This window comes from Patagioenas fasciata, chromosome 10 (assembly GCF_037038585.1).
Source record: "Patagioenas fasciata isolate bPatFas1 chromosome 10, bPatFas1.hap1, whole genome shotgun sequence".
Classification (NCBI taxonomy): Eukaryota; Metazoa; Chordata; class Aves; order Columbiformes; family Columbidae; genus Patagioenas; species Patagioenas fasciata.
This window is the reverse complement of record NC_092529.1, coordinates 4,820,557-4,843,990: the sequence shown is the minus strand read 5'-3', so window position 1 is coordinate 4,843,990 and position 23,434 is coordinate 4,820,557. Positions and strand designations below refer to the sequence as shown.

Sequence of the window (23,434 nt, the reverse complement as noted above, 5' to 3'; positions counted from 1 at the left end):
AATCAATAGATTTTTTTTTTTCTTCCTTCAAAATAAATACAAACAACGTCCGAGCGCGGGGGCCGGCCGGGGGCGGGGGCTGGGCACAACATCCCGGGGAGCCGCGGGCGGGGGGAGCGGGCACCGGGAACGGGAGAGCCACGGGGGAGCCGGGGGGGAACCGGCCCCCCCGTCCTCCCGCTGCCCGTCCCCGGGGAGTGCAGACCAGCTGCACGGGGGGGTCCCCGAGCCCCGTTTGCCCTGAGATCGGGGGGAGCGGCCGTGGCGGGGGCTCAGTCGCTCTCGCTGGAGTCGCTGCTCTGCTCGCCCTGCACCTTGCTGCGGTGCTGCATGGCGCGGTGGTACGCGATCTGCACCGACTTGCGGATGTTGGACTTGCGACCTTCCAACATCTTCTCCTTGTCCAGGTCTTGGTTCACCCCCAGAGGAACCAGCTTTGTCCGGGGTAACCACTGCCTGTGGGGAGCGGGGGGCCACCTCGTTTGAGGGTTACAATTGTCTCCAGACACCCCCCCACACTCCCTAAACCAACCCCCGCCCCGTGCGCCCCGGCCTTACCAAGTGCGCTTGTTGTCGAAGAACAGGACAAGGTAGAGGTGCTCGCGGGCTTCCTGAGTCATCTGCTCCCCCAGCTTCAGCACCTCCAAGGGGGGCACGGGGATGGGGACACCGTGGTGGAACATGCCTTCCCGCGGCATCTTGGGGTCGATGATCTGGTGGGAGAGCAGGGGAGGGCTGAGGGGGGAACAGGAACCCCAAGCACAGCTCTGCGGGAGGGGAGACGTGGGTTTTGGATGCCCTGACAGCCAGCGGTACTCACCAGCGCCGGGTAGGAGGGGTAACCCCGGCACTTGGCCCACACCAGGTCCAGGGCGTCCAGGGAGGAATCCTCGTCCTCGGAGAGCCACCCTGTGCCACGTCCCAGGCCCTTGCGCACCACTGTGCCGGAGGAGAGGGGACAGGGGGGTCAGCCACGTCACTGCAGGTGACAGCACCCACCAGGCACATGGCGGTATGGCTGCGGTACTTACTGCCGTGCCCCACGCCTCGCCCTGTGCCCACGGAGTAGGACTCATTCTCCGTCCCCGACGTGTCCTCACTGCTGTCCTCGGGGAAGTTCACGCGGGAGAAGGAGGGTTTCCCTCGGCCCTGCTTGGAGGGCGTTGTGCTGTGGAGAGAAGGAGTGGGGCTGGTGGTAGAAGCCACTTTGAGCTTCCAGAAACTATTTTCGAGAGGACCAGCCTGGTGGGACACTGGGGCTCATGGGCTCCAATCACTGGCCCTGGCAGCAGGAAGGACTGTTCCAGGCTCCAGCAGCTCAAAGGAAAGAAGTTTCTCCTCACATTCAGATGGAACCTCCTGTGTTTCAGTTTGTGCCCAGCTCGTGCTCCCTGCCAGCCCCTTTCCTGCACACTCACACCTTTAGCTTTTATATTAAAAAAAGGGACAAAACCCACAGCCTTCTATGGTTAACAGCGGCCGAGCTGCACCACCATGCAGGGTCCAGGCTGAGAGCCAGCCACAGCCACGCTGGGCAGCACCAGTGGTACTGGCACTGGGCACGGTACCTGGTTCGGTCCGAGGCAGCGCTACTGCTGCTGCTGCTGCTGGACTCCGAGTCGGAGCTGCTCCGGGGCAGATTGCAGTCGTTACGGTACACCAGGAAACTCTTCTTCACCGGCTGGTTCCCACTGCTGAAACCATTGGCTGGCAGATCTGCAAAAAACACCCCACCAGGAGTCACAACCGTGGAGATCCTGCCATGTGCCCGGCTGCACGGGGGAGCCCCCACACCCACCCATGGGAGCGTCTTCGGTGGATTTATCGCTGTCGCTGTCCGAGCTGGAGCTGGGGCGTGGGCTTCGCCCTCGCTTCCGCTGCCGCTGGGAGGACTCCATGATTGGGAGCTGGGGGGGTCCAATGGGGCTGTTCCCGTGCCCAGGAGTGATCTGGCTGTCTCGATTCTTCGGGGGGCGTCCTGGACGTTTTGGAGGGCCTGCTGTTTTAGGGTTCTTCTTGGAGAAGAGCACTGAGGTCCTCCTGCCAACTTCGTGGGCTGGAGTGGAAGAAGAATTGGGACCCAGACCTGGAAGGCAGAGAAGGCATCAGCTGCAGCTCATGGGACCTGGCAGGGACCACACGACAGTAACACCAAGAACAGCTTTGATTTCTCAGGATCTGCCTCAGAAGATCCTCCATCCTGAGCTTTGCCATGTCTGTGCTGATGAGGTCAAACTATCTGGTCTGCTGACAGCAAAAGTGAGATGGGGACATCAAAGAACACCCTGACAGCCAGAGACGCTTGTTTTTCCCAGGCAGCAACCTCACTGAAACAGAAGTCATGAGCAGGGAGCAGGAATAAACATTTCCCACGACATGCAACAGCTGAGAAGCTCCAATGCACTCTTGAAAGACAAAGGCCCTAAAACATTTCTTGCTTGCAGAAGAGCCTGCTCTTCCCAGTGCTTAGTGGGACAGGACTGGGCTGCAGAGGTGACAATCCCCCAGTGACAGCTGGCAGCTCTGCCTGGAGCTCTGGCTGCGATTCCCACACACCCCAGCTCAGCATCTCCGTCCAGGAGCCCAGGGAGCTGCCAGCTGCCCCATGTTCGGCTCCCAGCCCCAGGAGAGCGCCTGGAGCTTGGCTGTCAGTGCAACTCATCCTGTGTCCACAAGCAGGGATTGCTCCGTAACACCCCTAGAGAGAGCAGGCAGCACGGCAGAAGGAAACAATCCACATCACACACTACATGGCACAGCTGGGACTCTCAGTCTCTGGAACAACATACAGTTCCTCAGCCGCACAGAAGGCGAGCTCACCCCATCGACATTCCCCAGAGCCAAACGCAGACCAGGTTGTGGCTCTTCCCAATGCCAAGGCGGCCTCCTTCGGCTGCTGATCCCCCTGGTTTGGTGGGCATGGCTCACTACAAACTCCCCAGGAAGCACGGTCCTCGGTTGGGCACGCTGGGAGGGAGCGCAGGGAGGCGCAGACGTTTTAACTCTGCACCCACTCCCCCGGGAGGCACCACGGGAAACAAGGGACCCCTGCACAGCCCTCCTGCCTCGGGAGCCTCCCAGCCAGCCTCTCCAGAGGAGGTTCTCCACCGCTCCCCAAAACTGGCAGTATTTTGCGGGTACCTTTGCCAGTCTCCTGGCTGCTGCTCTCCTCCGCAGCGCTGTCTGTCTGCAGGTCCTTCTCGCAGGGGTTGTGCGACTGCAGGACGCCCCGGGCAGAGGAGCTGTGTCGCTCCAGCCCGTCCCGGCCCAGGTCCCGCGGGTGAGCCAGTTTCCGCCGCAGGACTGTGATCTCCTTCTTGATCATCTTGGCCCGGCGGGACCGTCCGATGCTCTGTTTGCCAGCATTGACCTCATCCAGCCGCTCCAGCAGGATCTTCAGCTGCTCCTCCAAGGGCAGGTGCTTCTGATTCTCTGAGAGCAGCAGCCGCACATCTTCTGGAAGAACAAAGAGAAGCAGATGGATGACAGAAATCGGGAACTCTTTGGAGCTCCTCTATGTGAAAGGGCATGGGGCAACTCAGGTTTCCTGCAGGAGGGAAGAAGCTGACATGGTACCAAACACCTGCGAATGTGGGAAGTTACCCTAAAAGACATGGAGAAGGAGCCCTGTGGGAAGCAAGCCAGTTGGGATTGCTGGGGAAGGCAGGCTGAGCAGCAGCTTGGAGAATACCAGGGCTCCCATGGGCTGGGACAAGCAGACAGCGGGAAGAAGAAAGACGGTTGCATCAGGGGAGGTTTAGATTGGATTGGATATTGGGAAAAATTTCTTCCAGAAAGGGCTGTCAGACATTGGAACAGGCTGCCCAGGGCAGTGGTGGAGTCACCATCCCTGGAGGGGACGAACAGACATAGAGACGAGGCATCACTCCTAAGCAGCCCTCGTACCCCAGGACAAGGGACAAGTACCCACCGTCCTCGATGTCTTGGGCCTGCGCCTCCTCCACTGTAACACAGTGGGGGAAGTGCATGCCTGTCTCAAAGTCAATGCCCATCTTCTCTGCCTGCCGGCGAGCCTGCCGGAGAACGGCACCTCCCTGCTCCCGCAGACGGATGGCTGCCCGGTAGAAGATTGTGTCTTTGGCATTGTATTTCAAGCAGTTGTTGATAATCAGGTTGAAATCCTCCTCAAAGTCATCGAAATTCAGATAGCGATAGGCTTCCAGGTTTTGTTTCATTGTCTGGAAATCCATTGGCTTCTTGATGTGATCCAGGTAGTCTGGGACCTGCATGAGGAAAAGTACCAGAGCTAAGAGCGCAGGAGCCGTCAGTTAGTGTTACCTGCTCTGAGAAAAATCGTTAGAGGAATCGGATATCGCTCCCTGTGTTCTGCCCAAACACACAATGGGGACTGTCGACTGCTTTTGCAGCTTGAGGAATGCCTCCAGACTGGGGAGCCCATGTGCTGCACTCAACCTGTTAGAGCAGAGACGCACTCAGAAGTGTTTTTATGGCTCCAGCGCACATGTCAGTGTCCCATCCTCTCCTCCTGGGATCCAGTATGCTATAGGGCGTTCCCCAGGGGAGGAAGCCGTAAGCGCAGTCCCCAGGGACAAGGGCGAGTGCAGACAGGTAAAATAGAACTGTCCAGGTGGCAGGTGGGACTGCGCAGCCTTCCTGCCCAGCTCTGCTGAGACACCTCCATGCCGACCTGCTGCCAGAGCCACGTAGAGCCAGCATGGCCTCTCCCCCTCTCCCCAGACAAGGACTCAATGACAGTCTGGGGGTCAAACACGTTTCTGTGCTGTGCTCAGTTTGTCACCACGCAGGGGCCTTCAGGAGAGGACAGGGAAGAACATGCCACCTGCCAAGGGCCGATCCCCAGCCACCCACAAACACTGGGGAGTCACCAGCACCAGGCACAGAAGAGGAGCTGAGTGCTCCCAGTCGGCACCAGCTCAGCTGTTCTGCATTCAGATTGCCCCGGAGGGGCATCACCGCACACCCCCCTTGGGTGAGAGGTGCTGGGATGCGCCAGCCTCCATCAGGCTGCCCAGGGGAGATTCCGGACCAGAGAGTGCCCTGGACAGCCCTTGGCATGGGCATGGGATGAGTTTGAGTAAAGCAGAAATCTGGGGGAGGGGGTTCTTACTTCGCAGATTTCTGTTACCTCAGACAGAGGGACCGGCTCGCTGAAGATGTTGCCCGTGTCTTTCTCCTGCAGCTGTTCTAGTGTCTTGCGGAGGAGGATGAGGAAGGGAGTCAGCTGCATTTCCAGTGCCACCTGCTGCACTTTGATCTGAAACAGAGGGACAAAGCAGGGCTGAGCCCCCAGCCTGGGAGCCAGGTGGTGGGGACAGTCCCCAGGGAGCAGTGGCACAGCCCTGCGGGACAGCAACAGCTCTGCTTGAGCCAGGGACAGGTACTGCGGAGGTGCAACACCGGTTCCAGCACCTGAGCATCCCACCTCAGCCTTGCAGAGCAGCCACCATTGCTCAGAGCCACCGGGCAAGGGACAGCACAGCTGATGGGACCCCAGCACTGGCACCAACAAGGCCACACTCATGCCCACCCCATCAGCTCCCCAAGGAGGAGCAAACAACTGTTACCGTCTCTCTCTTGAGCTTCTCCCGCTTGCGTATCAGCTCCACCAGCAAGCGCGCTCGCTCTAGGTCATGGCGGAGGCGCTGCCATGACTTCAGCTGCTCCTTCAGGGCCCAGTTCTTATCCTCAGTGTCTCTCTGCAGGAACATCAGAGACCATGAGCTGACAGGAAACATGTTCCTGTCTCCACCTTCCTGACTGCATGCCGCAGCTCTTCCCTGGCACAGGGAAATGGCATGCCTGACCCACTGGTTCAGTGAAGGTCCCGGTTCCCTTGTTGTAACTGAGGCGGGTGACTCAGAAACAGTCAGACCTCCGGCCAGAGCTGAATATCTGCTCCTTGGCACAAGCCCTCGGGATGCCGGGAGGCAGATATCCTCCAAAAACACTCTGCCTAACACAACCAACTGCCTGAGGCTACCCAAGAGCACAGATCAACACCACCAGGGTCTGTGCTGCTGCTCAGAACTCTGTCAAAGGGCAACAGGGCAAAAAGGGAACACGGCTCTAGTTTCTTTCACTTCCGGAGCATAAAAAAGATGCCAACTTTTATTTTGCAATAGCCAAAGGTGAGCAGAAGCAGCCTCAACTCTTGTCCAACAAATAAAAATTAGAGGGGGCAACAACAGGAGAAAACCCCGCTTGGTCAGTGTCTTCAAAGGGCTCAGAGAGAAAGATTATGAGCTCAGACGTGGAGCCAGAAGAAAAGTCTTCCTCTTTGGCACTAGGGACTCCACATCTGTGAAGCACTGACTAAGCGCTGAGGCAGACAGTGGGCTGGAAGCAGTACTCCCAGGGAGCGCTCCTGGAGCCGTTTCAAAAACTGGAAGTGAGGCCTTGGTTCCTTCCAGGCTGTTTCTGGAGATCTCCGGCCATCTCAACATCCACTGACACAGCAGCCTCAGACTAGAGCCATTTTGGACAGGTTTGCCATCGCTACCCGCTAAATGAGGGCATGAGGAAGGAGCTAACTTCTGCATGGCAGTGTGAGAGGGCAGGATTCCCTCCCCAAGGCAGGCTGCCAGCAGCGTCACCGCCTGGCAAATCTCTGAATGTCGACAGCGGAGGAGAAGGTGAAGCAGCAAAAGCAGCTGGGGCTGCCCTTCCCTCATCCCCTGGCCCCGCTTCTGCGCCTGCAGGCACCACATGCAGCAAAGGCTCTGAGCCCACAGCTCTGCGGGCGCAGGAAGCACACACAGCCCCCCACCGAGCAGCCCTCACCTGGTCGCAGTTTCTTTGTGACTGCAAGTGCGTCTGAAGGCGGCGGAGCAGAGGGACACCGTTGCGGGACTGTCTCTTCAGAGTCCAGTAACTGTGCAGCCGCTGCATGAACTGGCTCTTCCTCTGGATGGTTAAACGGTTTGTAATCTTACTGAGCCTGAGGAAGGGAGAGGAACCACAGAGCCCATCAGCATGGCAAGCTGGCTGCTGTGGGGAAGCCCTGCCTGGGGGGCACCGAGGCCACCTGGGAGCAGCTGAGCAGCTTTCCCATGGCAGGAATTTCTGTAACATCAAGGCGTGTGGGGCAGAAGCATCCCTGAGACAACCACAATGGAGGACGTCAGGAAACATCCAGCCTTGCCTCTCCAAAACAGACTTTTCCTTTCCATCTCCTGCCAAGTTTTGGGGTAGGCTGTGCCAGGTCGGGGTGCAACACAGCCACATCAGCAGCTGGACCTTTAGCAGCTTCCACAGTCCATGAGATGGTGAGCGTCAGAGTGCTGCTATCCCCAAACCATGATTTACCCGGCTGAGGGCCACCCACAGTGACAAACGCCCTGGACAAGTGTTAACAGAGAAACTTGAGCCCCAGGGAGCCCGTAACTCAACCAAACCTGGCAAAGCATGATGAGGAGACAGGAGGCAGGAGCACAACAGAACTCCTACCCCAGCTAACGAAGGACTACCCTATATAGCCCAGAACACCAGAGAAGGGGTTTTTCTACTCTGCAAGAGCAGAAAGCCTGGAGGGGCTGGGACAGCCTCATCCAGAGATGTCCTGCGAGTGGGGAGCTGCAGGGAAAAGCCCCCACATCTTCACAGGGACAGCTCTTTGCAGGGGGTGACCCAACCTGCACCAGCCTCAGCTGCAGAGGCTGAGGAAAGACACCTCGTGTGGCAACACTGGCCAAGCGCAGCTCCCACAGGAAGACATTTGGCATTCTGGCAACAGCCCTTAAAGAATAATTAATCCCAACAGGAAGGCCTGGGGAGAGGTTAACAGCTTCTAGCTCAGTGTGGGTTTTGCTGCAAGCACAACGATAGCAGCAAGAGCCTACAAATTGCCTGCCGACGCGTCCACACATGAGAAATGAGGCTACAGCTACAGAGAGCCCGAAGTGAGCAACAACACACGACTGGGACACGTACAGACCATGGCAAAAAGCCAGCAGCCACAGAGTAGGGACCTGCCTCCACGAATTGCCAGAAAGCTGCCTGGAGAGCAAAACCAGTGGCTCCTGCGTGCTCCCCTCTGACACAGGAGCCTCGCGGGGCTGCAGGGAAGTAGCAGTCCCATGTCCCTGCAGTGTCACAGCTCAGCATGCTGGCAGGCGTGGTGCTGGGGCTCCACGGGGTTACAGCCCCGGTACGTCCCACTGCAGGGAGGAGAATAGCTCAGCAGCACAGGGGTGGGGGTTCACAACCACAAAAGCAAATTTTCTGTGCCCAACCTGCACTTCAACCACGCAAAGCCTGATGGAGAGCGATGGCAAGATGCAAAACCATCCTAAGATGCTTCTACGTGCTTTTGCATGCTGCCAAGGACACCCAGAGTTAGAAACCCATCTGACAAATTCTGGCAAGGCTCTTAGCTGCTCTTGTTTTGCGACCAGCTGCACAAAAGGCTGAGGAAGCCCAGGGAGGGGTGAGCAGCCGCTGGGATGGATGAGCTGTGCTCAGCAGGCACAGGTATCCCCAGGGGAGCCAGATACGAGACATCTCCACTCCAGAGCCCAAACAGCCGTGAGTTTCCCAGCCCCGAATCTCTCCCACGCTTCCCAGCAGCACTGTCCGTCTTTCCCCCAGCACGGCCCTGGGAGAAAACAAACCTGGTCAGAAAGGAAAGCAGCCCCCTCTTCCCTCCCCCGTTTACTGTGGCGCCTGAGGTCAGCGTGACAGGAAAGGAGTGCTGGGAACCCCCAGCTGCTTCCTGACGCATCCGGCCAAGTTCATTCTCTGCTGTTAAACTAACAGCAGCGATTTCCTGCCCCGCTGAGGGCCCAGACACCTTTGCGGGGCAGCGCATCGCTTTGCCTCTCAGCAAGACTCTCAGAGGAAACCACCAACAGCCCCTTACAAGAAAAAAGTGAAACGTACGTGCGTGAGAAGCTAAGGAGAGGAAGAACATAATGCCCTCGTGGAAACCAGGACATGAGGCACAGAGAAGGGGACAAGTTCCTCCACAATCAAGGGAGAGCGACGGGTCATACCTGTGTGGGGGGATGCAGGGCACAGAAACCACAGGTGCCGCGGCTCGTTTCTCTGCCAGGATCTTCCGCGCCTTCTTCATCTTGATCCTAGACTTGGCCTTTGCTTTTTTCACTTTCTCAGAGCTCCAGCCCTTCCCTTCCTCCTCCTCCTCCTCATCCTCCTCTTCCCCCTCACTGTGGGAGAGGGCAGGGAGCCTGCGCACAGAGCCTGGTGGCGTGTGGATGTCACAGTAGGCGGTTTTGCGCACGCTGAAGGAGGTACCATTGGCCCCCGTCTCCCGGACAGGCTCCATCTTCATGTAGAGCCCGGCCTGCTGGGCGCAGGTGACATGGAAGGCCGTGTAGCAGTTGGCTTTGTGACACTGGATGCAAGCCCCGGAGCCGCGCTGCTTGCAAATGTAACAGGTCAGCTTCCAGCGCGCGGGTGGGATGTGCTCAATGCTGTCAATGGGCTCCAGGAAAACGGTGTTGGCAAAGCACACCTCCGGGATCCAGAGGGCACAGACCACGTGTGCCCAGCGCCCATCGTCCGTCTGCTTGAAGGCCCCTCCCTTGTTCGGGCAGAGGGCACAGTCCACAGCTCGTGAGGGTGACTGCAGGCACCGTCTGCAGAGCCACTGTCCCTCCGGGATGTAGGGCACCCCGTAGCACTCCTGATGCACAGCCAGGTTGCACATGTCGCAGAAGAGGATGACGTTGCTGTTCTGGCACTCCCCGTCGTTGCAGATGCAACAGACGGCGTCCTCATCTACCAAAGCGTTTGGATCCCCTTTGTTGTGGCTCTCAAAGTAGGATTCCTTCTCCAGCCGGTCCATCAGGTACTCAAAGATCTCCTGAGGAATGGGGCTCACGCCTTCATCCTTCCGTCGCTCATTCATGATGTCCAGCCAGATGTAATCTTCCTCATCCATGTCGTACTCCACCTCCTCATCCAGCTCCTCTGCCGACTTCTCGATGTACCTGGAAAGACAGCACGGGGGGGTGAGTGCACAGCCAGTGGGGTCTCGGAGCTGCTGAACCCAAACTCCCGCAGGCCATGGCTGAGGGAATGTTTAAACATTACAGCCAAGCCATAAGTCAAAATAAAAAACAGAGACAAGGCAGGAACATGCAGAAGCGGGAGGTGCTGCTGCACCCTGAGCAGCACAGTAGCACAAGAGTGCACTGAGCATGACACAAAATAGTGCTCGTCTAACAGGCGAGATACAGGCCCTGGGGACTCATTAGCACAGGATGGGAGCCTGCACGAGTCACCAAGCAGGTGCCAGATGCTCTGGAGACGGTGGCCTCTGCCCAAGACATGACAACAACCAGGCATGGAGGCACCAAGTTTCGTTAATTCTGGCGAGGGCAGCTGCGCCCTCTTCTCTTTCACTCCCAGTTGCGGATAAGGGGATATTATTTAGAGAGCAAAAAGCTGGAACCCTCAGGGGGAGGTTTATTTTCCAACACTCTGGCACCAAATGTCATTATCCTGTCCCTGGAACACAGTGCCGCTTTCTCAGGGTGCGTGGCCACTAGGATGGCAAGGGTGGCTGCACAAGCCTGACTTCGGTTCCATATTAACCGCCTGCTTCAGGCACTACTTTGGGCCACTGCACTCCCCAATCTACACATGGGAAAACTGTAGGACAACAAAAATACATTAAGCCTGCAAAGAGACACATCTCAGGGGTAAACCTTGGTGCTGGGGGGCTCTAGAGCTGTCCCAGAATATCTCTGAAGAGTGGTGGGGAAAGCAGGAGGACGCATTCACTTTTTGTTACAATTGTACCCACCACCCCAGCAAGGAAAAAACACAGCAATACAACTGCTGGCAATGACCTAAACTGCGACTGAGTGCTCTGCAGGCGCACAGACCCCCCAAAACCAGGGAGTGACACCAGACAGAGTGCCAAAAGCCATGGGACAAGCAGCTCCACAGGACTCGGGAGAGGCAGACAGGGCCCGTTTCCGCGACCCACGGACATGCCGCCTGCACAGAGTGGGGCCAATTCTGCCTCCAGACCCAAGGCACAAGCTAGAGCTGCCTGGGAGCCTCCTCGCGCCCCGGCCACAGACAATACCTGTAGTAAGAGGTGGGGCGAGGTGGCGCGTCGGGGGTGTCCTGCTCCAGCTCCCGGTACACCACCTCGGGGAGCTTGGGGGTGGTGCCAGCTGAGGCGTTGTGGTGATGGTGGTTGGAGTCCTTGCGCTTCTCCTTGTTCTTGTGCTTGCCGGATTTGGGCGGGACGCTCTGGGTCTCCGTGTTCTCCTTATTGCTCCCATTCTCCGGCACCTCCTCGGGCACCTCCTCATCCTCGGACACCACGTCGAGGTTATCGAAGATGCTGATGCGATGGACGCGGCCATGCAGATCCACCTCCACCATGCGCTGGGCCTGGGCGTAGGTCATCACCTCCCGGCCTGGGGACTGGGAGGTCTCGGACGGGTTGGGCGACTGCTTGTTGGCGGCGCGGGCCTGGCGGCCCTTCTTCTTGTGCTTGCGCAGGGGGGTGTGCTGGGGCGGGGGAGGGTTGTCGTGGTCATAGTGGTAGAGGTGGTACTCGATCCCGCTGTAGCTCTTGTAGATCTTGCGGCAGGTGCCCACCGGACACTCGTAGGGGGGTTTGGTGGCCCGCAGGTTGTGGCAGAAAGTCTTCACGTCGAAATCTACGCCCATGGCGCCGCCCGCCCGAGCGGGGCTGAGGGGGCGGCCGAGGGGGCTGAGGCGAGGCCAGGCCGAGGCCGAACCCCCCGCCCCGCCGCCCCCTCCCCGGGCCCCAGCGGCCCGCCCTCCCCTTCTCTCCCTCCTTCCCTCCCTCCGGCCGTGCTCACCGGCCCCGGGGCCGTGTTCAGCGGGCGGGCGCGGGCGGCGGCTCCATGGGCGGCGGCAGCAGCGGCGGCGGCGGCGGGCCCGGGCCGGGCCGCAACAATGGAGACTGCGGCGGCGCCTGGCGCGGAGCGGCCGCTGGGTAAAGCGCCGCGCCGCCCTTAGCAACCGCACTTTCGGCACGGCCCAGCCGTGCGGCGGCAGCGGTCGTGGAACAACGGCGGGAGGCGACGGGAGGCGGCGAGAGGCAGCGGGTGGAAGCGAAGAGGCCCCGGCGAGGTCGGCAGGATTCAGGCCACGCCGCGCCGATAGTGGCGAATCTGCCGCCGCGAATCACAGATACCGTCCGCAGCCCCGCCCCGCTCCCCTCGGCGCGGCAGCGGATCCGGTCCGAGCGGTTTATTTACAGTCGGTAGCGCGATACAGGCTCGCCGAGCCCCGGCACCGCCCGGCTGCGGGGCCAGGGCCCTGCTGAAGGCGGGGGGGACAGGCAGGGGACACTGGGGGACAGGCGGGGGACAGGCAGGGAACAGGCAGGGCAGCACCGGGGCACCGCAGGACCGGGGCACCGGCGCTCGGCTGAGCTGCGGGCGCAGGCAGGAGCGGGGTGATGTCTCCTGTCCCGAAGAGCCGGGACCCCCGGTGCTTGCCCAGCCCCAGCCGCCCCCCCCGGGGACGGGACCCGAGCGGGGACACACGGCGTCCCCCAACAGGCTGTGCCCGGGACCGCCTGAGCCAGCCCCGCTGTGCCCGCCGGGCAGCTGGGGATGTCCAGCCCGAGGTTTTGCTGCCAGGAGGGTCCCAGCCGCGCTCAGCGGCCGCAGCAGCCCCATATTGCCCTTGCAGGGACACATCTCCACGGCCGAGGCCCGGCAGGAGAAGGGTGACATGTCCTCGCCCCCACAGAGGAGCTACTGGGGATCCGCTCGGTGAGGCTTGATGTCCCGGGTCTTCATGTAGGAGAGGAGCTGCTCGGGGATCTCAGCCAGCACGTCCTTGGCCAGGCGGGCCATGCTCAGCACCTGGTTTCCCGAATCGTCCACGTAATCCCGAAATGGCACGAACTTTGAGGGAAATAAGTTTGCAGCTCCGTTGGAAACAAAACTGCGGCTACATGGGGTCAGCAAGAGCATCTCTTGCTCATGGGACTGGGCTCAGTTCCAGTGTTACCTGTACGATGTCCCTCTCGGCGTAGCGTCCCCGGGAGGACACCCGTACCTCGTCACCATCCAGCTCCTCCATGGCTGGGGGGTCACAGCCGGTATCACCAAGCATCAGTGGGGTGGCCACCGGGGACAGATACACCGTCCCTTCCTCCAAGATGCCAGAGGCATCCCAGAGGAAGAGTCAGTGTTTCCGTCCCCCATCCCCTGTGTTCCCAGGGCCCAACTCACCCTCAAACTCAGCCGGACCTACTCCCACGATGATGATGGACATGGGCAAGGCAGAAGCCTGTGGGGCAGAAGCAGAGTGACCGTGAAGGCATCACCGGGTGTGGGGTGAACTCAGGGCAATGAGGGTGCACTCACGGTGACGATGGCTTCCTTGGTCTGCAGCATGTCAGAGATGACGCCATCGGTGATGATGAGGAGGACGTGGTACTGCGAGCCGTCAGTCACCTGGGCAGCTACCCTGTGGAGAGAGAGGATGGGGCTCCCTCCAGCAGTCCCACCGGTGTGGGGCAGCTGGCCCTACTGTGAGACTGGTGGCGTTTGTGGACAGCAAAGGGGACAGACTGCCCTGGCACTCACCCAGCCACCTGGTTGATGACAGGGGCAAAGTTGGTGGGACCGTAGAGCTGGACGGTGCGCAGGCTCTGGAGGTAGGACTCCAGCACGCCCTCGATGCCAGCACAGCTGGGGTTGTCCACATTGTTGTTCTGGAGGATGCAATGGGCACTTGGAGGGTGACCACAGCTCCCAGTGTCCCCCCTTGTCTACAGGATGCCGGGGTGGCTGCTTCCCCACCCTGCCAAGCTGCCATGGGCACCCCCACCACAGTGCTCCCCTCGCAACCCCAGAGCGCACCAGGGGGAACTGGTGGGAGATCTTGCCGTCGGGTGGGAGTTTGGCACCAAAGCCGTAGGCGGGGAAGAGCTTGTCGCTGTCATAGTCCTGGATGACCTCCCCCACCGCCTTCAGCGCCAGGGCGTAGGCGCTCAGCTGGTAGGGGCTCGCGTAGTGCAGTGAGGTGGGCTGCGATGGCATCCCTGCGGCACAGCGCCCCTTGGCACCTGTCCCACGGCTGTGGTGACAGGGACCCCCCCCGACACTGGCCACACTCACCGTTGGAGGCCGTGAAGTCAATGGCGACGGTGAAATTCAGCTGCGTCCTTAAGGGGAGAGTGAGGGAGGCTGCCAGCCCCACGGTGTGGTGTGTCCCCCCCAGGACCCATCACCTGGGCCCCCCCATTCCCCAGCCACCACCCCACAGCCCAGGCCTGCCATCCTGTCCCCCTCCCCAGCTCCACCACCACCTTGTCACCCCCAGGCTGCACCTGCACTGTCACTGCTGTCCTGACCCCAAGACCCTCGCCTGTGGGGGGGTCTCAGGGAGCCAGGGGCCACCTGGCCCCCCACTCACCCGCCCCGAATGTAGTCAACAAAGGTGAACTCGGACTCAACGGAGAAGGAGAGTAGTGTCACCTGCGGGCACGGGGGTGGGTCAGGCACGGTGTGGGGTCAGACCCAGCTCTCCACCGGCAGGAGCCCCAGGAGCGCCCCAGCCCCACTCACAGTGCCGGAGTTCACATATTTCTTCTTCTTGCATTTCTTCCTGGGATTCAGCACCTGTGGGCACAGGGCTGGGTTGGCTCTGGTGTGGGGTGTCCCCAGCCCCTCGCCCTGGCTCCCCCACCCTACCTCATACACTGTGAACTGGCTCTGTGCGCGGGAGAGCTCCCGGTAACTGGTGGCGAACTCCCCGATGAAATCATGGCTGCGGGAAGAACACAGGGTTGGCACGGCCAGACACCCCGGTGAGGGGCACCCTGGGAAGCAGCAGTGGCACCCTGATGGCCCCCGCCACCCCAGGGGCACAGCCTCACCTCCCGTCCCGGTCCCAGTCGTACACGTCAATCTTCACCGTCCTGAAAGTAAAGGTGGGAGGAGGGTGAGCAGCCAGCCTGGCTGGCACAGCACCCCCAGTCTGGGGACACCCAGCCCCGCAGCACCCTGGCAGCAAGCACCCTGCCTGCCGGCAGAGCCGCCTTGCCAGCCTGGCCCGTGGCTCTGCTGAGAGGGAAGCGGTAAATTTGGGTCATGGCGAAGGCCCTGGAAAGGAGGGGGATGCCTTTATGTAATTTGGGTTGCAAAAGAGAAAAGAAAAATACAATAAGGACCCAATTCTGAGCTGCTTGTCGTTGTGGGCCAAACCTGCAAAGAAGGTGCTCATACCCTGCTCTGGCCCCATGGCTGCCCCTGTCCCCATCCCTGTCCCCATCCCTGTCCCCGTACCGGTCATAGTCGCCGTTGCAGAGGGCGCGCACGGGGATGGTGAAGGGCTGCCACACCGGGTTTAGCGTGTTCTTCACCACCTCTGTCTTATGGCAGATGGTGAAGCTGCGTTGACAGGGCAGGGTCGGGTTGTGCCGTATGGTAACACCGGCAGCCTGCCCACCCCGCCAGGCCTGGCACTCACGTGCCATCCTCGTTGCTGCGATAGAAGACGAGGAAGGGGTCGGATTTTCCAAAGAAGTCCTTCTTGTCCAGCTTGTTGGCACACAGTTGCATCGTGACGATGTCCTGGGAATGGGGACTGTCACCGCTGGCCACCTCCTTACCCCCATCCCCAGCAGCTGCCTGCACCTGGGGGGCCACACAGCGCCCACCTTGCTGCTGCTGGGACACGGGCACTCACCCGGCAGTTGCTCAGCTCCTCGGCCAACAGCAGGATGGTCCCACACCGCTTCCCCGGGACCCCCCTGGGACCAGAGGTGCCTGGTCAGCACGGGGGCAAAGACAGGACAGAGGCAGGAGGGGGGTTTGGAGTTGGGGCTTATGCCACAGGGCTGGTGCTCAGCAGTGTGGCTGGTGTCCCTAGCGAGGGACATCCAGGGAGGGGTCCCAGCTGGGGTGGGTGGCTGGGGACACAGTGCAGGACCCCCCCTCACCCCGCCACGGGGCAGGACTCACGTGAGGGCTCTCTCCAGGCGGCCCCGCTGGGACCCGATCACCTCCCCCAGTGCCACAAACGCCTGCCCCAGGAAGTCCTGTGCCCAAGCACAGCACTGTGAGACCCCGGGGGCTCCTGCCCCAGCCAGCCCACCACCCACACCCACCTCTTGCCCTCCCAGGGCGCCTGGGAGACCTGCAGCCACCCTGCCCTATGGCCACCCTATGTACCCTGAACCTGTGTCCCAAGAGCCACCTCCCAGCCCAGGACCCATCCAGGCCCCCCCCAGGTGCCCTCTCCATGTGCTCTGCACCTATCCTGTGCCCTTTGCGTCCTTCCACAGCCCTAGACCCACCCTGTTCCCTGCCAGAGCCACCCCACTTGCCCTGGACCCATCCCTCTGGAGCCACCCCATGTGTCCTGAACCCATCCTGCAGCCTTTGGGCCACCTTACAGCCATCCTGCATCCCAAAAGCCACCCCTGTGCACTGTCCTGGCCCCATCCTGCCCCAGCAGGCATCCCTACGAGGTCTGAGTTCCCAGGGCAGAGCAGGGGCTGGAGTGTGGTGAGCACCTACCTTCTGCAGTCCCCACGGGGCACGGAGAGATGGAGAGTGGGTTAGAGCCCCTCAAGGGGCATCTGTCCCCCCCGACAGCACCCGTGCAGGGCACAGCCTCGAGGCACCCCACCGTGGCGTCATGCTGGGGTGTCACCATGCGTCCCCCCAGCCCGGGCTGCGCTCACCTGCTTTAAAATGGAGCAGCTCTTGGAGTCCACGTTGTAGCTGGTGGTGGGAGAGCAGAGCCCTGAGCCAGTGCCCAGGGGTGCCCTGGCACGCAGACCCACTTCCCCACCCATCTGTGCTTTTGCTACTGTATCCTTATTTATTATTGTTATTTATTATCCCTATTTATTATTGTTATTTGTTACTGACCTAGTGCTTTGCTCCACCCCTCCCTGGCTGCCCTACTCACACGTCAAACCGAAGGTTTTGCTTCTCCTCAAAGTAGTAGTCGAGGACAAACTTGCGGACAAAGTCGGGGTTCAGGGTGTTGTCGATCACCTCAGTGCGCCCAAACTGCGGAGAGAGGAGTGAGGGCAGCCCCCCCACCCTGCCCACCTCCCCAAGACCCCTCCCTGTCACAGCTGCCCTGGTGCTAATCCTAGGTGGGGGATTAGCACTGCCGGCGGGACTGGATCATTAGTGTGGACGTGGAGGGATCATTAGCGTGGACACGGGTGGCCATATGGGCCTGTTTAACTCAGCCAGGGATTAGTCAGGAGCGGTGGTGCTGGAGGCAGCAGCTCCCCCAGCACAGGGCTGGAAGCAGCCCCAGAGACCCAGCAAGAGGGGCTGCGCTCACCTCCTTCCACTCGCTGCTCCCTGAGCCCTGCACGAAGAGGACAACCACTGCAGAGAGAGGAGCAGAGCTGGGCTGCCACGCCGTGCCATGCCCGTGCCACGCTGCGCCCCCTGCCCAGCCCCACCACCCACCTGGGTCAGACTTGGAGAAGGTGTCCATGTCCAGCAGGTTCCTGAGGGATGGAGCCAGGCATGAGCCGCCCTGGGTGCCACCCACCCAGCCCAGCAGAGGGTCACTATGTCCTCCTCCCCCCCGATCACAGGACGGCATCATGGCTGTGCCAGCATCCAGGGCCAAGAGCCCCAGCACCTCAGGGGGACACGCTGGCTCCCACTGCGGGGTTTGGGGGGACAATGGGGCAAGCAGGGAGTAGCATCTCCAGCGCTGACAGTGATTGAACATGAGAGAGAACCCATTTAGAGGATGAAACCTTCCTTCACGCTGCCGGTGCCAGCTGAGTGCCCGCTGCACCCCGGCAGCAGAAGCGTGGCTAATGGTGGGGTGCAGAAGTGAGAAGAAAGGAGACACTTAGAGCAGGGGCTGGATAGCCGGCGGGGAGAGCGATTGATCCTCATCCTTTGCGTGGTGTGACACCGGGAAGTGCTGGGGGCTGTGACCAGCTCTGCTGGGATCCTTCCCTCATCCCTGGGGGTGGCCACACAGGGTGGGCTGGGGCACAGCCAAGGGCTGTGGGGATCAGCCAGTTACCCTGGCCCCAGCGCACAGGGATGGGGCCACAGCAGATAGACACCCAGGGCCCCCCCAGCAGCCCTGGATGGGGCTGAGCTCTTGGGAAGCCACAAGCCAAAGCTTGACCCTGCTCTGGGCCATCTCCAGGAGCCAACCCCAGCCCCTGCCTGGAGTCAGAGGCCCCACGGCCCCACAGCTCCCCTGCCCGCTGCCGAGAGGGGCTAGCAGGGACGGCAGGGGCTCAGCCGCAGGGAGGGGGCACGGCAGCCCCCAGCCCAGACTGAACTTTGCACGGCCTGAGGACATGCCAGAGCTGTCCAGCTGGGCAGGGGGTTTTGGGGAACTGGCCGCAGGCCTTTCCTGACCCCCACAGCATGGGGTATGCTGCTGCCGGTCCCTGCAGAGAGGAGCCCCCAGCTGCGGGCAGTGAGGGCAGCGGTGCCTCTGCTCGGCTATATTTAGCCACCAACAGACCGACTCAGCGGCCGACGCTTGCCCCGCGGACCCTGGCAGGAGCCGGGGACACCGAGCGGCACCCCTCCCGCAGCCCCCGTCCCGCCACGGGCCCCACGCTGCCCCCACTGCCGGCCCTGCTGCCTCCCCACGGGGCTCACGGAGCCAGGCGGCCTGTCTGCAGCCAGCAGCACCCCAAGGGGGGCCGTCCCGCACACCAGCCCCGGGGAAGGACGGCGGGTCCCTCCGAGCAGCGGCGCGGCGGAACCGTGCCCGGTGCCGGCATCCTCTGGGGCGCCGCGGAGGGGACGGGACCGCTCCCCACGGATGGCAGCCGGGCAGAGGGGCGCTGCGCACCCTCCGTGGCACAGAGCGGTGCCTGGGCAGCGACGGTGACCCGCAGCCCGCACCCCCTTCCCGGGGCTGACCGGCGGGCAGCGAGTGGCTGCGGGACACGGGCATCCCGCGGCGCATCCCCGCGCGTCTCGCACCCACTCATGTCCGAGCACCGGTCCCCGCCCGCTCCCCCGCCCCGCTCCCGGCTCACCGGCAGGACACGGTGAGCTCCACCTTGGTTCCCGGCACGCTGCCGGCCGCCGGTTCCAGCGCTCCCGGAGACGCCATCCCCGCCCGGGTGCCGCCGCTGCTCCGCTCCGCGCCGCCTCCTCCCGCGCTGCCGAGGCGGGCGCGCCCGGGGGCGGGCACGGGAACGGGCACGGCGGCCCCGGCCCAACCGGCAGCGCCGCCCCGGGCACCGAGGGGCTTGGCACCGGCCTGACCCGCGACGGCTCGGCTCCGGGGACCGGCACGGAGAGGCGGGGGCTCAGCCCCGGGACCGCGTCCCAAGCCGGTGGGGACTCAGCCCCGGATCCCGGTACCGTTGAACCCCACTGGGACCTCCCGTCCAGGGGTGCGGGCTCAGTTCCGCGCCCCAGCGCAGCAGAGACTCAGCCCCGACTCCCGCCCCGCCGGGAGCTTCCTCCCGGCTCCCGGTCCCTTCTCGGTGCTATTTCGGTGCCGCCGCTCCCGGAGCGTGGGCCGGGCTATTTATAGCGAGCGGCGCCCCCGGCGGAGCGGTTCCCGCCGCCCGGCTCCACCGCACCGCCGCCCGCCCCCCCACAGCCCGGACAGAGGCAGGAGAGGGGACAGATCGGGTGTCTTTACTACAGAGACGTGCCGGAGCACCCCCTGCTCCCCCAGCCCCAGGCACAGGGGATCGGGGGTGGGTGCTGGGTGCCAGAGGTGCCCACAGCGGGAAGGGGGGTCCTGGCTCGGCCAGGGGGACGTGCCAGCCCCAGTTCTCCAGCTGGTGGTCAGGGAACGCCGTGCTCAGAGCGTGCTGCTGCCTCTCAGTCCCACACCCCGCACGAACTGCTCGAAGAGGCCACCGATGGCCCCTGAGGGGCTGGGGGACACAGCTTTCAGGCCGATGGTCCGGCTGTAGCTGGCCAGAAAGGCGGAACGCACTTCTTCCAGCCGGGACTCGCGGTCACTCGCCGACACCAGCCTAGGAGAGAGAAGAGGGAGGTCAGCGCCTGCAGCCATCCCTCCCCCAGCCCCAGCTCTCGCTCCTGATGTGGGGCAGGAGGGTGGCAGCACGGCTGGGGCGCTGCTCACAGGGCCGTGGTGCTCAGGTGGCTCCAGTGGCCAAGGCAGGGCCAGCTCTGGCTTCAGGAACTGGTGCCTCTGCCTCCTTACTCAACCCAACCCAACGCCCTCCGATGGAGCCTCTCACCACCCCAGTTCTCCTGCTCTCCTCTGGGTCCTCTCCTTCACCAAACCTCCCTGGTTTCTCCCACCACTACGCTGCTTACAAGGCCACGGTTCACACAGAAAAACGCTGGTTTTGCCCAGCAGGTGCTAGCTGGCATCAGCCCCTGTGCCAGCTCCCTCCCTGCACAGCATTCCCAGACAGAGCCTGTCCACATGTGCTGTGGCTGGACAGTCACTTCCAACCAATTTGTGACTGTCCCTCGCTTTCACTGCCCCAGCGTCTTGCACTTGAGCCAGCACAGGCAGCTCTGGGGACGGAGAGTGTGGGAGAGAGCAGGCAAGGTGACAAAAACCCCAAGGAGCGCTCCAGCTGTGGAAAGAGGAAAGCTGAGCGGCGTTTTACTTCTGCTCCCTGGCACGGCTGCTCTCTAAAGCAGGAGGGCTGCCTGCAGAGTAGGGCAAGGCTTCCCCCGAGACCTGCTCTCCTCTCCAGCTGATCCACACACCTGGTTGGGGGCGAGGGGAAGAGAGAGGAGGGGAAGGCAACATTTCAGCCAAGGGAACAGGGGAAAACAAGCCCAGGGTTCAGAGGCAGCTGTTCCAAGCACTCTGGCCTCAAGCGGTCCTTGCTGCAGTGCCTCTGCGATGTGCCGGTCGTTCGCAGAGAGAATAAGACATTCCTCAAAGGTCACTCCAAGGGCACAGCGCAAACCTTCCCCATAAAAAATTCTCTTTAATCTCTCCAGCGCCTGGGCTGGCTATAAATTGGCACAGCTCATTTGAATGGAAGCGTTAACCACCCACAGCCAACAGCTTCGGTCCGGAAACAGCAGCAAGAGGATATGGTGGGAGGCCTATAAACAGCAAGCGATGCCGAGGCAGCCAACCGGGCCGCTGTTTACAGTGTCTGATAATAAAGAGAAGCCAGAGGGCAAAGGAAAAAAGGCAACATATCCAAACACATTAAAGAGATGTTTTTTGGCAATCTAATAAGGATGTGGAACTCACAAGCATCAAAAGCAACATGAAAGCAGGACTTAGTTGCACCTGAGTACAGTGATCTGAAATGTCACAGGCAGAGGTAAGTGAGGGCATGCAGCAGAGAGGTCTCATGTCTTCTTGCTCTCGCATCTCTTTACAGGGCAGAATTTGTATTTCAATTTGTAGGTTTCTCCCACGGAGCGAGACACTCCAAGGTGCAGGGTCAAGCAGCTGGCCACTGCCCGACACCAAGTGGCCGCATCATTCCACTCCGAGCAGCTCAACCAGGGAGGCAGGTTGTGCTTCCTCACCATATCCACAGTGCTCTGCCCTGCTACACTTCCTACAGCCTGCCCGCCTGTCTGCAGCTTGGGGTGCAAGATGAGAGGAGGCTGTCAAAGCCCCAGCTCTAAGAAAGCCCCGACAAGCCCCACACAAGCGCAAGGAAGTAGGCTGTGACAAGCGAACCTTCATCGAGCTGCTGCCAGTTGAGATGTAAAGTGGGAACTTAAATGGAATTTAATTTTCCAAAAATTCATACTGTGCTGGGCTGCGAAAAAAAATGGGATAAAACCACAATGGGCTCCTAAGCGACAGAGCTGATGCAGAGCAGAGAGAAAGTGGAGGCATCAGGTCAAGCTCAACACAACATCTTTGGGAACTCTTAATCCATTCCAGACAGAACCTGGGAGAAGCACCACTGCTGCTCCCTTCCCTTTGAACCTGGCTGTCCCAAGCAGCCCGACTCCAAACAGTGCAAGCCTGCAGTCTCAGACAGGCAGATCCAGTGCTTCAGAGCTCAACTGTAATTCACATTTCCCTGCTCAATGCCCTATTTTCATGCTAAATCCAACTACAAGAAGGACAGCAACAACTCACTGGCAATCAGCAGCCACCAAGCACAGCCAAGTTCAGGGCAGAGTAAAGCAGTTGCTACTTCAACCACTCATCCCTTCAGTCCCTTCTGCTCCTTCAGCGATCTCCAGACAACTGCAGGAGCAGCACAGCGTGTCCTTGTCAAAGGAGGAGAGCAAATCCCAGCCAGGCCATGTTTGACATCCCTTGCAATTCTTCGATCTGCCAACTCATAGGGCTTGCAGCTTAATCATGCCTTGGGAGCGGCTGCTCTGCTCAGCAGCACAGCAATCAGCCACAGGAGAAGGAGAGCTGGGCCAGCTAAGCCTGTCTCACAGGAGATGTTGGCTTTCACGCTGCTTGCCCTCTGCCTCCAAAGCACATCCTCAGATCCCAGTAAAGGACAGCAAGTGTTTGGCAGTGCAGCTCCAGCACAGCCAGTGAGCAGCAGCCCCTGATCTGCATTTCATAGCATCACAGAATCAATTTGCTTGGAAAAAACCCTCAAGATCATCAAGTCCAACCATAACCCAACTCTGGCACTACCCCCTGTCCCTGAGAACCTCATCTCCACATCTGTTCAACCCCTGCAGGGATGGTGACTCCACCACTGCCCTGGGCAGCCTGTTCCAATGTCTGACAGCCCTTTCTGTGAAAAAAAATGTTCCTAATATCCAATCTAAACCTCCCCTGGCACAATTTAAGGCCATTTCCTCTCATCCTATCACTTGCTACTTAGGAGAAGAGACCAACACCCTCCATGCTCCAACCTCCCTTCAGGCAGTTGTAGACAGCAATAACGTCTCCCCTCAGCTCCTGTTCTCCAGGCTGAACAGCCCCAGTTCCCTCAGCTGTTCCTCATAAGACTTTTCATTTCAGTTTTCATTCATTTCAGTTCATTTTCATTTCAGTTTCTTGATTGAGAGTTTGCAGCCTAAAGGCACAAACCAAGGTTCTCTTCTAACAGCAATTAAAGTGCATCTCCTGTCCCTCTAGCTTCCATAGAGGTGGTTTTCTATTCAGGGAGGAACATTCGCCTCCTGGCCATTTTACATGGCGAGACGCAGGGTCTCTGCTGATCTGCACTGGCCAGATGCAGTGCTTACAAATGATGCTGTGCATGGTCAGATAAAAATTGGGGTGACAGAAGGAAAGCCCCTCTCTTATTGCAGCAAGAATCTGAACCCAGCAGGGAGATGGAGACAAGCAAGATCCAAAAGCAAGGAAATTGGGTTACCAGTCCTGTCCTGACAAGCATGCATCCTCAAATGTACTCAATTATGCCCAAATTCAGCATCTTCAGGGAAGAGAGAAAAGCCTCTTCTTCGTACAGAAAGCAGAGCGCCTCCCTGTCATTAGGCAGAGAAAATGTTGTTTGTTTGTTTGTTTCCGAGTTCAGCGTAAGCAAAGAGTGCTCAGTGACTCAATTTGTGGATGGAAAGCATCAAGGCAAGGAAGA

General features: G+C 60.5%; 3 protein-coding genes and 1 long non-coding RNA gene across 15 annotated transcripts in view; 1 reads left to right on the top strand and 3 right to left on the bottom strand.

The window, feature by feature from the left end:
- Positions 1-6: 6 nt before the first annotated feature.
- Positions 7-11,909, bottom strand: BRPF1 (bromodomain and PHD finger containing 1). Of its 7 annotated transcripts, none has more exons than XM_071812958.1 (13): positions 11,060-11,909; positions 8,994-9,953; positions 6,784-6,940; positions 5,568-5,699; positions 5,111-5,257; positions 3,932-4,244; positions 3,142-3,453; positions 1,799-2,086; positions 1,569-1,716; positions 1,032-1,168; positions 821-939; positions 559-713; positions 7-477 (listed from the first exon to the last, which is right to left on the bottom strand). In XM_071812958.1, the coding sequence occupies exons 1-13, from the start codon at positions 11,653-11,655 to the stop codon at positions 273-275; spliced, it is 3,669 nt and encodes a 1,222-aa protein (XP_071669059.1). In that variant the 5' UTR covers positions 11,656-11,909; the 3' UTR covers positions 7-272. The 7 variants fall into 7 exon arrangements, with proteins under 7 accessions (XP_071669059.1, XP_071669058.1, XP_071669062.1 ...); XM_071812957.1 differs by having other exon boundaries at positions 3,142-3,456; positions 11,060-11,903; XM_071812961.1 differs by having other exon boundaries at positions 7-456; positions 11,060-11,900.
- A 190-nt stretch (positions 11,910-12,099) lies between these two features.
- LOC139828758 (uncharacterized) lies at positions 12,100-15,149 on the top strand. Its single transcript, XR_011740684.1, has 2 exons — positions 12,100-12,217; positions 12,652-15,149. It is a non-coding gene; the product is annotated as an uncharacterized lncRNA (long non-coding RNA).
- CPNE9 (copine family member 9) lies at positions 12,159-19,121 on the bottom strand. 3 transcript variants are annotated; one of them, XM_071812966.1, is made up of 20 exons: positions 18,974-19,121; positions 17,415-17,455; positions 17,284-17,330; positions 16,894-16,997; positions 16,664-16,703; positions 15,939-16,015; positions 15,664-15,727; positions 15,445-15,548; positions 15,261-15,365; positions 14,852-14,893; positions 14,667-14,742; positions 14,541-14,594; positions 14,389-14,450; positions 14,091-14,137; positions 13,833-14,014; positions 13,557-13,684; positions 13,335-13,437; positions 13,200-13,257; positions 12,976-13,049; positions 12,159-12,869 (listed from the first exon to the last, which is right to left on the bottom strand). In XM_071812966.1, exons 1-20 carry the CDS (start codon positions 19,048-19,050, stop codon positions 12,717-12,719), a joined length of 1,638 nt encoding a protein of 545 aa, XP_071669067.1. In that variant the 5' UTR covers positions 19,051-19,121; the 3' UTR covers positions 12,159-12,716. The 3 variants fall into 3 exon arrangements, with proteins under 3 accessions (XP_071669067.1, XP_071669066.1, XP_071669068.1); XM_071812965.1 differs by having other exon boundaries at positions 14,541-14,742; XM_071812967.1 differs by lacking the exons at positions 16,664-16,703; positions 16,894-16,997; positions 17,284-17,330; positions 17,415-17,455; positions 18,974-19,121 and adding an exon at positions 16,497-16,618 and having other exon boundaries at positions 12,160-12,869.
- A 444-nt stretch (positions 19,122-19,565) lies between these two features.
- The window catches only part of MTMR14 (myotubularin related protein 14), a 32,565-nt gene continuing 28,696 nt past the window's right edge, over positions 19,566-23,434 (bottom strand). For 3 of the 4 annotated variants that reach the window (XM_065845788.2, XM_065845789.2, XM_071812964.1), the window contains one exon: positions 19,566-19,933. In XM_065845788.2, the coding sequence (XP_065701860.2) occupies positions 19,756-19,933 (178 nt within the window). In that variant the 3' untranslated portion in view covers positions 19,566-19,755. Of the gene's footprint in view, positions 19,934-19,956; positions 23,325-23,434 lie in introns of those variants that run through there. The other variant, XM_071812963.1, reaches the window with a different exon arrangement.

Bases quoted from the DNA above. Each gene is read 5' to 3' on its own strand.
- BRPF1 (XM_071812957.1), bottom strand. From the start codon at position 11,655: ATGGGCGTAGATTTCGACGTGAAGACTTTCTGCCACAACCTGCGGGCC. The intron at 9,954-11,059 runs GTATTGTCTGTG...CTGTCTTTCCAG, and splicing joins CGCCCCACCTCTTACTACAG to GTACATCGAGAAGTCGGCAG. The intron at 5,258-5,567 runs GTAACAGTTGTT...CCTCTGTTTCAG, and splicing joins AGAAGCTCAAGAGAGAGACG to ATCAAAGTGCAGCAGGTGGC.
- CPNE9 (XM_071812965.1), bottom strand. From the start codon at position 19,050: ATGGCGTCTCCGGGAGCGCTGGAACCGGCGGCCGGCAGCGTGCCGGGA. The intron at 17,456-18,973 runs GTGAGCCGGGAG...TCCATCCCTCAG, and splicing joins GAGCTCACCGTGTCCTGCCG to GAACCTGCTGGACATGGACA. The intron at 17,331-17,414 runs GTGGGTGGTGGG...CTCTCTCTGCAG, and splicing joins CTTCTCCAAGTCTGACCCAG to TGGTTGTCCTCTTCGTGCAG.